A 13955-nucleotide genomic window follows, 5' to 3' on the forward strand; every position below is an offset into this window, starting at 1 on the left:
TTCCTATTATATAACCCATGTACATACATGTAGAAATCTATTATAAATCCATATGTCCACCTCACAAAATTACCCGTGTAATTATTAAAATATTTGTTAGTTGAAATCCTCATTTGACGATATAAATGATAAAAACATAACTGCTTATTCATAATTGTTAATTGGGATATAGAGCAGGGGGTGCATCAGCTCGTGAACTCTTCACCTCTGTAGTGACAGAAAATATACCTTAAAATTTTCTAGAAATTTCCCAATTAACCACTTGTATTGTGTTAAAATACCCTTTCGGTATGCACGTAGCAAACTGCTTTATTTCATCCAAAACTGAGTGCAATCTTAAAAAAGATTTACGTAATAGTCATCGGTATTAGAAGTACGAAAATTAACAACTATCACCAAAAGTTAAAAAACATTCAAGTTCAAGATAACAAGTGACAGGATTTATTATATTTAAAAGAATGATGGCAATTGTACAATACACTTAAGACTCAAACGTTTGAATCGTCATCATCATAAGGTCGTCAGTCCTAACTGGTTGAATACCCACCTTCATACCTTATTATCTTGAGCTAATCTTCCCATTTCCCTAAAACTAGAACATCCCTAAGAAGGTGTCCTACCAACCTATCTCGCCTATTTAATATTGACTTCAGTAGAGTCATCTGTTCTCCTATTCTTTCTAATACCTCTTCATTTCTAACCTTCTCTATCCACGGCATATCCATCATAACCTAACCTAACCTTTTCTTTTCCTCCGCATCAAACGTCCATGTTTCGAAACCGTACAGCGCCGCGTTCCAACCCTTAAACAAACTTTTACGAATTTCTAAAACAACCATTTGCGAGCATAGAAGTAAGTAATTCTTTTTTATTGAAAGCGACTCGATCCTGCTCTATTCTCTGTTTTATATCTCTTTTGCTGTTTCCATCCTGAGTTATAGGAATTCCTAGATACCTAAAATAAGCCATTTCTACCTTCATATTCACTGTTACCCTACTTTTCCTTCCCGTTTGAAAGGTTCCATGAAATTCAGTGAGACTGAGATGTAAGTTCGTGTCTAAGGGAAAATATCCATAAATTACATAACGCAACTTGAGAGGATCCAGCCGAACGTTAAGGAACTGTTACACGGGGGGAGGGGTTAAATATTGATTAATTTTATTTTATATAATTTTGAGGCAGCCCCTGACTATATAATTCAAACTGAAGCATGCCACAAAATCTATTTTTATGTTTCGCTGTATTTTGTTTAATAGTCGAATAAAAATTGAGTGAAGGATAGACACGAAGGTTACAGAATATTACCTGCCTACCAAAAAATATTGAAATGGGTAAAGGCTCCCACTGTTATAAAAACCAAGCTAAATGCAACGTTTAATGCATCGCTGATCATTTTTTGCATCACTTCATTAAATTTCGTGCGGTTTACAAACTGCACTTGTCACCAATTTAACAAGGACAACGTCCATGGCGTTTTACATTTTTTTATCGTTTCAAATAAAAAAAAAACAACAACTCTACGTGATAGATGTGGGTAAATTACATGAGCAGTATCTATTTTATTATTTGTATCTAAGAAACCCCAAGATAACTACTTACGTAGATGGACTGTTTTCGGAACTGTTCATCAAAGTACTTACCAATATGGCATTGTATCCAATTAGTCCTTATTTATCGTGTGCATAGGTATCTATAAACATCGGGCGCGTAGGTCTCCAATAAAATTAATTATTAGTGAAAACTTTTACTATGTGGTTTTAACTTAACGAAGTAAGCATTACGCTAACGACTAACTCTCAAAGGAAAACGTTCTTATAAATACCTCTACCTTCTGCAAGTAAACAATCACGTATTCTCAATTTTTACCCACTACACACTACCTCAAATTAATGAGGAAAAATTGTTGCTGTTGTCACACACCCGCCGGGAATCGAACCCGGGCTCTTTGGCCATCTTTGGTCATATCTCGTAGCTTAGTGGTCAGAAAGAGCCCGGGTTCGATTCCCGGCGGGGGTGTGACAACAGCAACAATTTTTCCTCATTAATTTGAAATATGAAATTGGAAAAACTTTGGCGGTTGTTGTAGAGCAAACAGAAAAGCTCAAAACCCCAACGCCAAAACACGACACTGTAGTTGTCCGAAGCACTTTTCAGTTTACTTCAGTCCCTGAAGAAGGTAACTTTGTTACCGAAAAGTGCTTCGGACAACTACAGTGTCGTGTTTTGGCGTTGGGGTTTTGAGTTTTTCTGTTTGTTCTTCATTAATTTGAGGTAGTGTGTAGTGGGTAAAAATTGAGAATATTTCATATTAAAACTAACTCACTTCGGGAAGTTTTTTACATTGTATGTAACCAATGAAGCATTACCATAATCTTCCAGTATCATCATAATTATAAAGTCGTCAGTCCTAAGACTGATTGGACACACACTTTCACTCTTTCGTATCCCTAAAACTAAATCATCTCGCATCCTTAACTAACTATCTAATCCAGGTCTAAATCTACTCCTCGTAACTCCTATTTCTGCTTATAATATATCTCTTTCTCTTTCTAGTACCTCTTCATTTCTAACGTTCTCTATCCACAGTTCCCTCATCTCTAACCTTTAACATATTTGAAACGTTTCTAGCTTTTTCTTTTTTTCTCTGCGCCCACCGTCTACACTTCGCACACGTACACCGCCGTGCACCCTTAACAATCTTTTTAAAATTTCTAGATTAATCATTTGCAAACAGAAAAATTACTTCTCTTGTGTTAAAGGCGACTCAATCCTGCACTATCCTTTGTTTTATATTTTTCTACTCTTCTTTAAGCCTGGATTATCTGACTTGCTGACGACCGAATATCAGCGACCGTTATAAAATAAATATACGGCGAATATCGTGAGCACGCCTAATAAATTTTATTGGTTCTACAACTCGTTATTACAAACAATTAATTTCGTATTCTATTCTATTCTGCAAATGTTAATGTGACTTTGCAATCTTGATCCTCATAGTGTTCGCGAAGGTACAGGTCTAGGTCGTGTCATTGTACACTTACGCCATCTATTATTTTTAAAATTCTACCAATTATTTCATACGTATTAGTATGGAATGTGAACTTTTAGAAATGAAGTAAATGCATAAATCATAATCAGACAATTAAATGAACAAGTACGGTCCTGAAATGGAAATGTCATTGCCAGTTTAGTATTTACTGTTGCCAAATAAACTGTATAATTTGTAATTTGCAAAAACTGACTGAGAAATAAATCAAATGCATCAAATCAATAAATTTAATGTTTAAATAACGTATTACATTCTTTAATGTTTAATTTGAGATTTGAGATCGAGTTGTCTCTTTAGTTAGAATTTCTATTAATTTTCTTCGGAAAAATCAACTGAGCGATAAATAAGCATGAGGGTCATGACTTAACCGAAAGCCCCAACTACTCTGGTATTCCTATTGCATCATCCATATGTGACCACCATGTCCGCATATTTTACATGTAAATAAGTACATTGGTGTTTGTTGGATATTTTCATACTCAACTTATTTTTGTATTTTATAGCAATATTTGCCAATCGAACGTTAACGAGTGCAGATTATTACTAATTATAACGTACAATTGACTTGTCTACGTATCAGCTGTTGCGAGGGTCACGAATAGGTATGTGTATTTCGTCAGTTGACGCATCCGGTAACGAAAGGCGGTAAAATAGTGCGGCAACTGTTTTAAATCATTGACGGCTCGTTAACTGGGGTACTTTTTGTGCATATTTTTTACATCCCCTGCATAGTGGTGCTAACACGAGATGCATTCTACAGTGCCTCCAGATATTACCCTTTAGTATTCCGGATCAGATATAGTTTATGTATAATGGAAAACAGCAAAAAAAAAAAAACGGTTAGATTGAGATAATAAGATTCGTATGATAGGAATAGGTAACACGAACGCAGTACTTATATCGTCTGACCATAACATATTAACATTCGTAAAACGGTGATTTCAAACAAAAATTAAAAGCTGTATTAAAAAAAATCAGAAATTTCCCTTAACATAAATTATCTTTAACGCAGAGTTAGGGAAGATTGACTAGATAACAATTATCTGACTACGTATTACGTGTTAGTAGTAGTATTTTTTTTGTATTTTTATTACGTATAATTATTTGTTTACATTACATTCTAATATTAAATAATTAGAGAATTATTTGCCTTAAAAGTGAAATGTTTCTTTGCAGGATGAGCGACAAAGACTAATGAGGCGAAACATTGTACGATATGCTGTCCTTGCGTATGTTATAACATTGCAAAGAGTATCTTTAAGGGTGAAGAAGAGATTTCCAACATGGCAACATATGGTAGATTCAGGTAACGTATTAATTACTATTTCTTTATCGGCATTTTTCCTTCATGTGTCCCACGAGCGAAAGTGCATAACCTTGTAATGTGGTACAGGAATTAGGTCAGAAAATGGAAGGGTACAGGAATTAGATTTAGAAATTATGTAAGGATGACTGGGGTAGGAAACTGATGTTATTCAATGTTATGAAAGGAGTGCTTATAGTGGTTTATAGGGTGGAAGTATAGGGGTGAGGCGAAAAAAAGGAGGTAGAGGTTTTATGTAAAAAAATACATCAAGTGGGTTTTGTCATTAGAAAAGGGTACGTCAGATTATCTAATGTGGGAAGATGTGGGAAAAAACAATAAAAAGGATAGTAAAATATCAGGAGAGGTTGAAATAAGAGGACATCAGGAAGGAAATATGGAAGAGAAAGGTATTGAAAATTTGAACGAAAAGTAGATATAATAGAGAGAGGTAGACGACTTTGGAGAGGCCCAGCGAGTTTACGGAAGGGACACGATTAATGAAATGATTAACGAAAATGTAACCTTTAACCCTAGTATTTTATCTTTTTTAACGACTTTATGCATATTCACACTATTAATTTTTTCTAATAACAACACATTAGCAAATTCCTACGAGTCCCTTTTCGTGACATGGTTTTAATATTCAAAGTGGTAGCTTCTGGTACACATGTTCGCCAGTTGTAAAACACAATTTTCAATGAATCATTTCGACGTATTTATTTACCATTCACATGTGTCATATTGTACAGGAAACACATGCATGTCAGCATTGTTTTGACCATTGTTTGATTGGAGCATGTGGCATGCATGAGGCTTATAGGTAATTCAACAGGCGCGTCTATTGGTAATTGCGTGCTGTCCTGAAAGGAATTACACTCGAATAAGCTAGTTTTACAACATTTACTATTTAAAACACGATTAGAAAATGTAGAAATTGTGGTAAAACCACTTTTTGACACGGAGAAAACTAAATTTTTATGGCAACGCAAAAATTGGAATTTTCGGTTTTAAATGACCGTAGAAATAATAGTAGAATTTATTAGGTAACTTGTAATCATCTCAATTTTGACATGTTTTTTTAAAAATTATTTCAAGTTTCTTAATTATTATAATTTAATTTTATTATCAGCTAAACTACCTAAAGGTAGAGGTAAAGGGAATTTAATAAAAGGGAATACTACATATAAAATTAATACAGAGTAATTTGCTAAGACATTACACCAAGTTATGAAAATTTAAAGGTTCACAATTAGTATGTTACTTTTTCTAATCAAACAAATGTACAAAAATCATCCCATGAATTCTTGTCGCTGAGTTCTTAAACTTAAGCAATTACCCCCGCGGGGATAAAAGCTATACTGTAGAGATTATCCTGGTAAGCACATTTTCCGTTGTCGGAAAATTCAGTGGGTGTAAAATTTCCCAGACTATGTAAAAATAGCATGTTAACATTAAAAACACTCATATTACGAGAACGGAAATACGTAATGACAAGAGGCTTTCACCATTTGTCAAAAAATTATTATCCGGGTGCATTTCTAAAAGACAGCTACTACTTCAAGTAAAACCACAAAAGACAAAGATGCAATTGTAAAAGCTGGAAAATGTATCACTTGGGCATGGAATAATAATTCAAGGGATTTTGACACAGTCGGATTAAGTAAACGTAAACCCAACAAATTTTAACATGCCAGTCAGCAGATGTTACCTGAAATATCTATTTGTCCATTACAATATTTAGTTGTTGATCGTAACCGAATCAAAAATGCGGTCACTCTCTAGAGTTCAGACGTTCAATAACCGACTGCCCTGATAATTAAAATCAGTACATGTCTTCTTCGAGGTGTTATTTCAATTCTAAAACTATTATGAACTATTTACTTTTACATGATCGGCTTATTATTAGGATCCACTTAAATCATGGAAACGAACTTTTTTTACTCTACTCCTAGGTATACCATTAATTAAACCATGTGTTGTGTCACTTAGGATGATTATATTAACATGAAACTGTTTTAGACAATGTAACAACACAGACAGTATAAAGTACATATTATACAACACACATATGTTTTTACATTTACATACATCTGTATTTTGGAGTAATAATTGCGCACAAGAGAGTACCTTTCTTTCCTTCATTCTTTCATAACGATAATTGTAATTACCTGACAAAATCGTAATAGTGCATAAATCTTAACTTTCACACACACATTTTCGCAATTAAACGAAAAAGAAAAGGTCGTAGAAATACAACAGATAATTCTTTCCTTGAACTTTCTAACTGTAAATATGTTGATATCATATTTATAACAATACAACCGTAGATTAGATAATAATAAATACACTCAAGTAGCTTTAAGATACACCGTGGTAACACAGTTCTTAGTATCAAAAGATTCATCGCCTCTTAATGATGTTGATATTTTCAGTGTTTTCAATATAAATTATTTATCATCATTTATAGATAATGTACAGGCTCGATTGGGCTCAAAAAGCATTAACTTCTCCGAATGAAATACGCGCTACATCCGCGCGAGAGATAATTATTTAATGAAAATTTCTGAGAACGATGGATATTAAGTAAAGGAATGTGATGATGGCGCCTAACTGGACTTCTGGCGCCAGCTAATTTCTTCCTGTTCTACATTTACTCGCGTTTACTAACTAGAATAGCAGTAGTACAGTCACAATCAGTTGCTTCCACTGGCTATGGCTATACTTACGATTAACTACGTCCAACATTACCGTGTTTAATGTAATAACCTATAAAAGGCAGCCGGTCAGCCAGGCTGCAAGCACGTCAATCACGCATACACTCCGTATATGTACCTTTTTTTTTCTCTCTCGTTCTGTTTAACTTTCTAGAATCACTGGATCGGAACGGATTGTATTGCATTTGTCCGATAGACCGACGACTGTCGGTGGTGTCCTGTTCGCAATGTTGATGCGTGAAGAGGCGGTACCTTATCGGAATAACTAATAAAGTTCTATAACGTTATCGTTTCGATGCGTTAGCGGTCGTCGAAATCGGCGCAACTAATAAATCTGCGTGAGAAGTACATAAAAAGCAGGACGAACATTTTCGCTTCGAAAAGGACACACTTACGCACAATGATTAAGAGAATGAACGCAAAATACATATTTATAGCCTTGGGCAGTACTATTTACCATTTTAAAAGTAACACAAACGAGTAGAGTCTATATTTTGTGGCTAATAATATAATAAACGAATGGGGTCGTAACTACTTTTGCAACAAGCTGATTTTTCTTTTCTTCATTTTGAGATAATCCAATAAATTGATAGAAGAACTACAAAATAAATATCCACAAAGAGATACACTGTAGTGCCTGTTTTTGGTTATTTATTAAATTGATTAAGTTACAATAACCCATCTGACTGAGTTGATTACATTACATCATCATCACCATAAGGTCGTCAGCCCTAAAACTGGTTGGACAGGCACCTCAATTATTTCCTACCCTTAGCTAATCTTCGCAATTCTCTTAAACTAGAACATCTCACTTCCTTAACTATTTGTGAACAGTAATCTAATCTAGGTCTACCTCTACGCCTCCTAACTTCCGTTTCTGCCTCTAATATGTCTCTGACTAGCCCTTCATGCTTGAGAAGGTATCCTATCGACCTATGTCTTATTGATTTCCATAGAGTCCTCTGTTCTCCTATTCTTTCTAATACTGCTTCATTTATAACCGTCTCTATCTACGATATCCTCATCATTCGCCTGTAACACCACATTTCGAATCATTTTCTTTTCCGGCGCGTCCATCGTCCGTGTTTCGCACCCATACAGCGTCGTGCTCTACGCATACACCTTTAACAATCTTGCATATAAAAGATGTTTGGTTTTTAAATGCAAAGCTCGCTTATTACGACCAACATTTTAAAATGATCGTTTATAATGAACACTGACACTAAGCGTTTTAATTTTCACAGAAAATTGTTATTATAAATTGCTCAATTGATAGTTAGTTTTCCAAATGCTGGAAAATTATCAATAAAAACGTTATCCACGTGTCAGTCTACTGTAATCAATTTTGTCGAGTGTAATAACGACCTTTTGGACATTGAAATTCCACACCCAACCAAAAACGAAAGTCATGCCGAAGAAAACGAAATTTATTTGCGTGCCTGGGGGCACGTAGCTATTTTTTGAATAGAAATTAGCGAAAGTTGCCCGCCAATCTTTGCATTTTCCAATTACAAAACCCTACGTTTTTTTTTATTTTTTCGGACCATTTCAATTTTCTTTTTGGTTACAGGTTTAATGTTGGAAAGCGAGAAGAAAATCTTCGATTTAATGGATGCGAAGACGCCAATGTCGAAGTACTGGATGCCTTTGGTGTGGGGCACGAACATCATTAACCGAGCGAGGAAGGAGTCGCTTATCACTAGTGACCATTTGGTACAAACGTTACTCATGGAGTTGTCAGATATTAGAAGACGACTGGGCTCCTTGATAGGATACGACACCGTTTGTGTGCCATTAGTATATACACAGGTACTATTTTATTATTTTCCATCAACTTTTCTTCCTCGCAGCTTTCCTTTTATTAATCTCTTGTATGAATTGTTCTGGTGGTAGAAATCATAAAGATATTGGGATCCGTCAAATTTGACGGAATTTGAAGGCTAGCTTCCGGATTTGTTATTTCCGAATTTTATGATGTAATTGGCATTAAAAACACGCTCACCTTCAACGAAATTTCTTTTCCGAGGCTTTGTGTCAGCCCAATCACATATTGTGTCAACACTTATCATTTTATCGTAATTTGAAAACTTGGAAATTGCACGGTACACTATAAGAACTACGATAAACTTTTCCCTAATCGGCGCCATGTTTTTAGGCTCCTCTCATTTGACGGATCCCATTAAGCGTCCTTGTTATTTTTTGTATCAGAATTTATTTTCTAGCAACTTTTGATTCGTTTAACTTCTCATTCACAATACTCGTGACACAGTTCCATGCTTAGAATGTTTCCGCTTCAAAGCGTTTATGCAAAAGATTATTTCTTATACCGACCGTAGCTAATCTTTAAGAGAATTTGCAGGAGTTATTATTTTACATTTCCTTTGAAAAATTTCCAATGCATTGTTGAAAACATCTGATTAAAATAATACTTGTAAGTATGTTGTTTGTGTACCAATTAATGTTACCAGTTTATCAGGAGTTTTAAGAAACACAATTATAATTATTGTATAATATAATTACACTTTTTTATGTAACCCGGCGCCGACATTATTTGTTTTTCTTTTATTAATAAAAAATAATGAATAGTAGGATAATTGCTGGCTGTTGAGTCGCTTTATAAACTCCATCGGGATCTGCATTTAGGTCATCAATCATTAACTAATCACGATTCGTAAATTATCAGGTAGTTACATCTTTGATGACCTCATTTGTATTTAAAGTTTGCTGATAACTTCGTCGTGGAAAAATTGTTACTAGGAATATATTTCGTGAATTAGATAAAAAAAAGCCTGAGCAACTAATTCGAAGACGACTCAAACCTGATATACCGATCATAGAAACGCGTCATTATTACATAATAAATGTATTATGACTTAAAATTTGTGTAGTTTATTTCTGCTACCGTACTGTTCGTTTCATGAAGTTAGAGATATGTCCCTACCCTTTATTAGGATGCGCCGTAGCATAATTCCAAATTCATTAGCTCCTTTTTCCACCGATCATCGAGCGAGAGCTAGTCAAAAGTGTACAGTACCATTTGCAAAATTATTTAAACTGTCTCATTAAAATTTAAGAATATGCTTTATTTAAAAGCATATTTAGCCAAAAATAATAACAAGTGAATTAACTTAACGTTCTACACACCAATAAAACTTTTGCTTTGTTTTCTATTGTTAATTTATATCTATACAATTTTGTTTTAAGAAATTGCTAAACATTTTCGTCTAGTACTGTACAGTTCTAACCGATCTCCTAAGACCGCCCATCGAGAGCTCTGCTCGTTCAAGCTTGTTTCAACTATTTCTGTTTTGCTCACGCCTAGTGTGCCTTCTTTCTATCTTCGCGCAGATTTATTCAAGGTCACAATTCTAACAAATTGAAATACACTGTACTTTGTGGTCTTTCATAACGACGAAATAATAAAAAAGACCATCAACGATCTTGGCAAGTAACAACAAACAAAGGAAAATATAAATAAAACATACTTGCTCAGAAATGCAAAAAAGGAATAAGAAAAGGACCAAATAAGCTAAGACATTCGCAAGGTCGCGGCTGTAAAAGGTCATGGAAGTAATTTGCAATAAGACTTGTTTTAGGCATTAATCTTCTACCTACATGAAAAGATGTTTTCGTTACAGTTTTGTCGTTAACTATACACATAATAAAGTGACTGGAACTATAAGAGAGCAGTGTAGAATTGCATTTCTTAAGGCCATCGTGATCTTGAGGAAAGTTTCGAATTTATTCAAGAGGTGTTGCGGTTCTCTCACGTTAAGTGACAGTTTATCGTGTGTATTCTGTTATTAGAAGAGATCGCAGATCGCATTATAACTTGGTACAGCTGTCGTTCTCAAGGCGAACTCGTATTGTTCTCTCGGGAGCATAGCCATTAGCTGCACTGGAAGAAAAAATGTAGGGTCTCCGCCTCTCTAAGGAATTTATAATCCTATACCTACTAAGAATATTATACGAGAAATATTTATGTAGGTCCATATTTATTTATTTGTTTGTAATCGTGTTCTTGAAAAGGACTCAACGACTTCCATGAAATTTACAGTAAAGGGGTTTATGAGGGGAAATGGTCGGTCTAGTTAGGTCTCATTTTTGGTCGGAAAATTAATTTTCCCCGTGCTTTTACGCACAAAACAACAAACTTGACTTGCGCGCGCAACATAATTAGTAATTTCGCATCTTCTGAAAATAGTCTAATGGCTAGAGCGTAGATCTACCACACTAGAATGTGCGAGTTCGAATCTTGCAATGTGGTCAGACTTTTTTAGTTTTTTTTTTTTTTTACAATTATCCTAAACAGAGCTCGGTCGTCCAGATATTACTTAGGACGGATTATTTCACACGTTAAATGCTTTAGCATGATGGGTGCACTCAGACATGCAAGAGGCAGCCGCCATCCTGGACCCGAAATTCCGTTTAGCTGGTTGATTGTGTAATACTCATTTACTACTGGAAATTCCTCATTTACCTTCCTTTTAGATCAAAAGTTACGTTTTCATACACGAAGATCTCGTTATTTTCGTTTCTGCCTGTGCTTGCAAGTACCACTCTGTACACATTATATAAAAATAAACGTATTGGTGTATGAAGTAATTGCGTTTTAAAATATTGCAGTTTTATGAATATTTACACATTCTTGCATGGTTATAGCAGCTATTGTGACCAGTAAAACCAATACAAAAATGAATTGAGAAATAATCGTAAAAAAACTGCTATATAATGGTTCGTTTAACATTAAAGGTAAACGAAATAAATAATTGCATTGTTCCTTTTTCGGAATTTGTACTATAAAGTAATCGATTTTTGTTACTTGCGAGTCCGGTGATTTTTTGGATTTCTAGAAATTTTCGAAATACGTAAATGTAAATACTTAAATGCAAATATGATGACCTTTAAACAAATACTACTTTTCTTATAGTTTGAGTAAGTAAGAAATGCATACGTGGTATATCAGCATACACATTACCATAATATTTCTAATAATACGTCACGAAAAGTTAATTTTTTTATAAATAAACCAATTAGCAAATAACCGCATTTGTTGACAAAGTTAAAAAAGAATTTGATCACGTAGGAAACCAGTTAAAAATTTTTAAACAATGTTCAAATATTTTAAAAGAAACATCACTTAGTTATCCAATTATATAATTACCTGCACCAAATCAAATATCAACGGAATGAGACATGAAATTCTTTTGTTTTAATTACATAATTACTATTTTTAATCAGACTTTTAGACCAAAAAAAAAATTTTGAATACTTTAAGAAATACATATATGAATACATTCATATATTACACTCATTGATTATAGACTAACAGCCCAAACAATTATTATTTTTGTGAAACTTTATAGTTGCGGATACATTTTTATTATTATTTTGCATTTTATTTCAGGTGGTAACGTTAACACTTTATATGTATTTTATGGTGGCCTTATTGGGGAGACAGTTTGTGCCTGACGCACCCCTAGACAGCGTCGTTGGGAAATTCGAAGTACCTGACATGTATTTTCCTTTCTTTACCGCACTACAGGTAAGTGTTTGCTTTTCTGTTGACTCATATGCACAAATTAAATTTAAGAAGAATTGAGTACTCAGGTATACTCGTTCAACAAGTGAATGGTACAGTTGCATAAAATCGATAACGTTACTCAATAATTCCTACACATGACGCTGAATGGTTCGTGGAACGGCAGGAATTTTTAACCGATGAATGTTCATAATTCTCTAATGAATTTCGTAGTATAAGTAGCCGTATTTTATTAAATTGCTGAAAACTCGAATGTGGGTAAATGTTAAGATTTTACTTATTTTCATATACATATTTTGTTTATTATTTATCTCCCTTGTATAGTATGAATTTATATCATACTTTTGGTTTTTCGTTTTCGCACAATTTAAATCATCACATTTGTATCGGACACCTGTTGCCTATTCGTACAGTTAGGGAATATTCCTGATACCTCCGGAAAAGTTCTCGTAAAATTCTTTTATAGTACAAGCCCTTCTATATGTCATCACATATCATTTACGACATTTTTCTTATCTGGTATTAAAAGTAGATTGCACACACTGACAACAATACCGTAATGTTGGAAAATGAAATTGAAAGGAAAACCGGGCAAGTTCGAGTTACATTTGCATGTAAAGCTCTGGATCATAACTATTACGTTAATGAAAATCTACATATGTACCGAATAGGCGTCCAAATTATTAATTACATACAAAATTGGTAAACATAAATTCAATTTAAACTGGAATTGGATGGTAATAATAGAATTCACTGACCGCAAAATTAAATTTATTGGTAATAAAAATCTCGAATTTCTAAAGAATTTTAATATATCTGTGATAGTTTCTCTGTAATGTTTGAGGCATATTGCTTAAAACTATTAGCCATTTTAATTAAAAAAAACCGGTACATGTACGAGCCGCAGAAGTTATACTTCTATTTACTTATTTATATATACAGGCCTGTATTTACCCCTATCTTGCTGCTAATATGCCTCGGATTAATAGATAGTTGAGAAAATAATCATATCGAGACGCAGTTTTTTGCATTCGATTTGTGAGATTGTCTATAAAATTTGTGAACACGAGAGATCAATTCATCTTCAAAAAATGCATCGGTGCATGATAAAAATTCAGTTTTGTAAATGCATTATACAAAAACTCGGACAATAAACATATAAATAAGTTCATTTTTCGGGGGTTTTGAGGGCCGCAAATCAGCATATGCAGTCAACGACGACCTTCAAGGTACCTGGGGCTCAGAGCCACCGTCATACACTCGTCTCCAAGAGTTATATTTTAAATTCATTAAAAATCAATTGAATTAGCTATTACAAAAATTCGAAGGTTTGTGTGCTTTAT

General features: G+C 34.1%; 1 protein-coding gene across 2 annotated transcripts in view; it reads left to right on the top strand.

Annotated features, from left to right (window-relative positions):
• LOC108744230 overlaps positions 1 to 13955 on the top strand; it is a 43789-nt gene that overhangs the window by 20909 nt on the left and 8925 nt on the right. For both annotated transcript variants that reach the window (XM_025976738.1, XM_018479888.1), the window contains 3 exons: positions 4227 to 4356; positions 8641 to 8879; positions 12478 to 12615. In XM_025976738.1, the coding sequence (XP_025832523.1) occupies positions 4227 to 4356; positions 8641 to 8879; positions 12478 to 12615 (507 nt within the window). The remainder of the gene's footprint in view (positions 1 to 4226; positions 4357 to 8640; positions 8880 to 12477; positions 12616 to 13955) is intronic.

The sequence above is a fragment of the Agrilus planipennis genome, unplaced genomic scaffold (assembly GCF_000699045.2).
Source record: "Agrilus planipennis isolate EAB-ADULT unplaced genomic scaffold, Apla_2.0 scaffold13, whole genome shotgun sequence".
NCBI classification, from domain to species: domain Eukaryota; kingdom Metazoa; phylum Arthropoda; class Insecta; order Coleoptera; family Buprestidae; genus Agrilus; species Agrilus planipennis.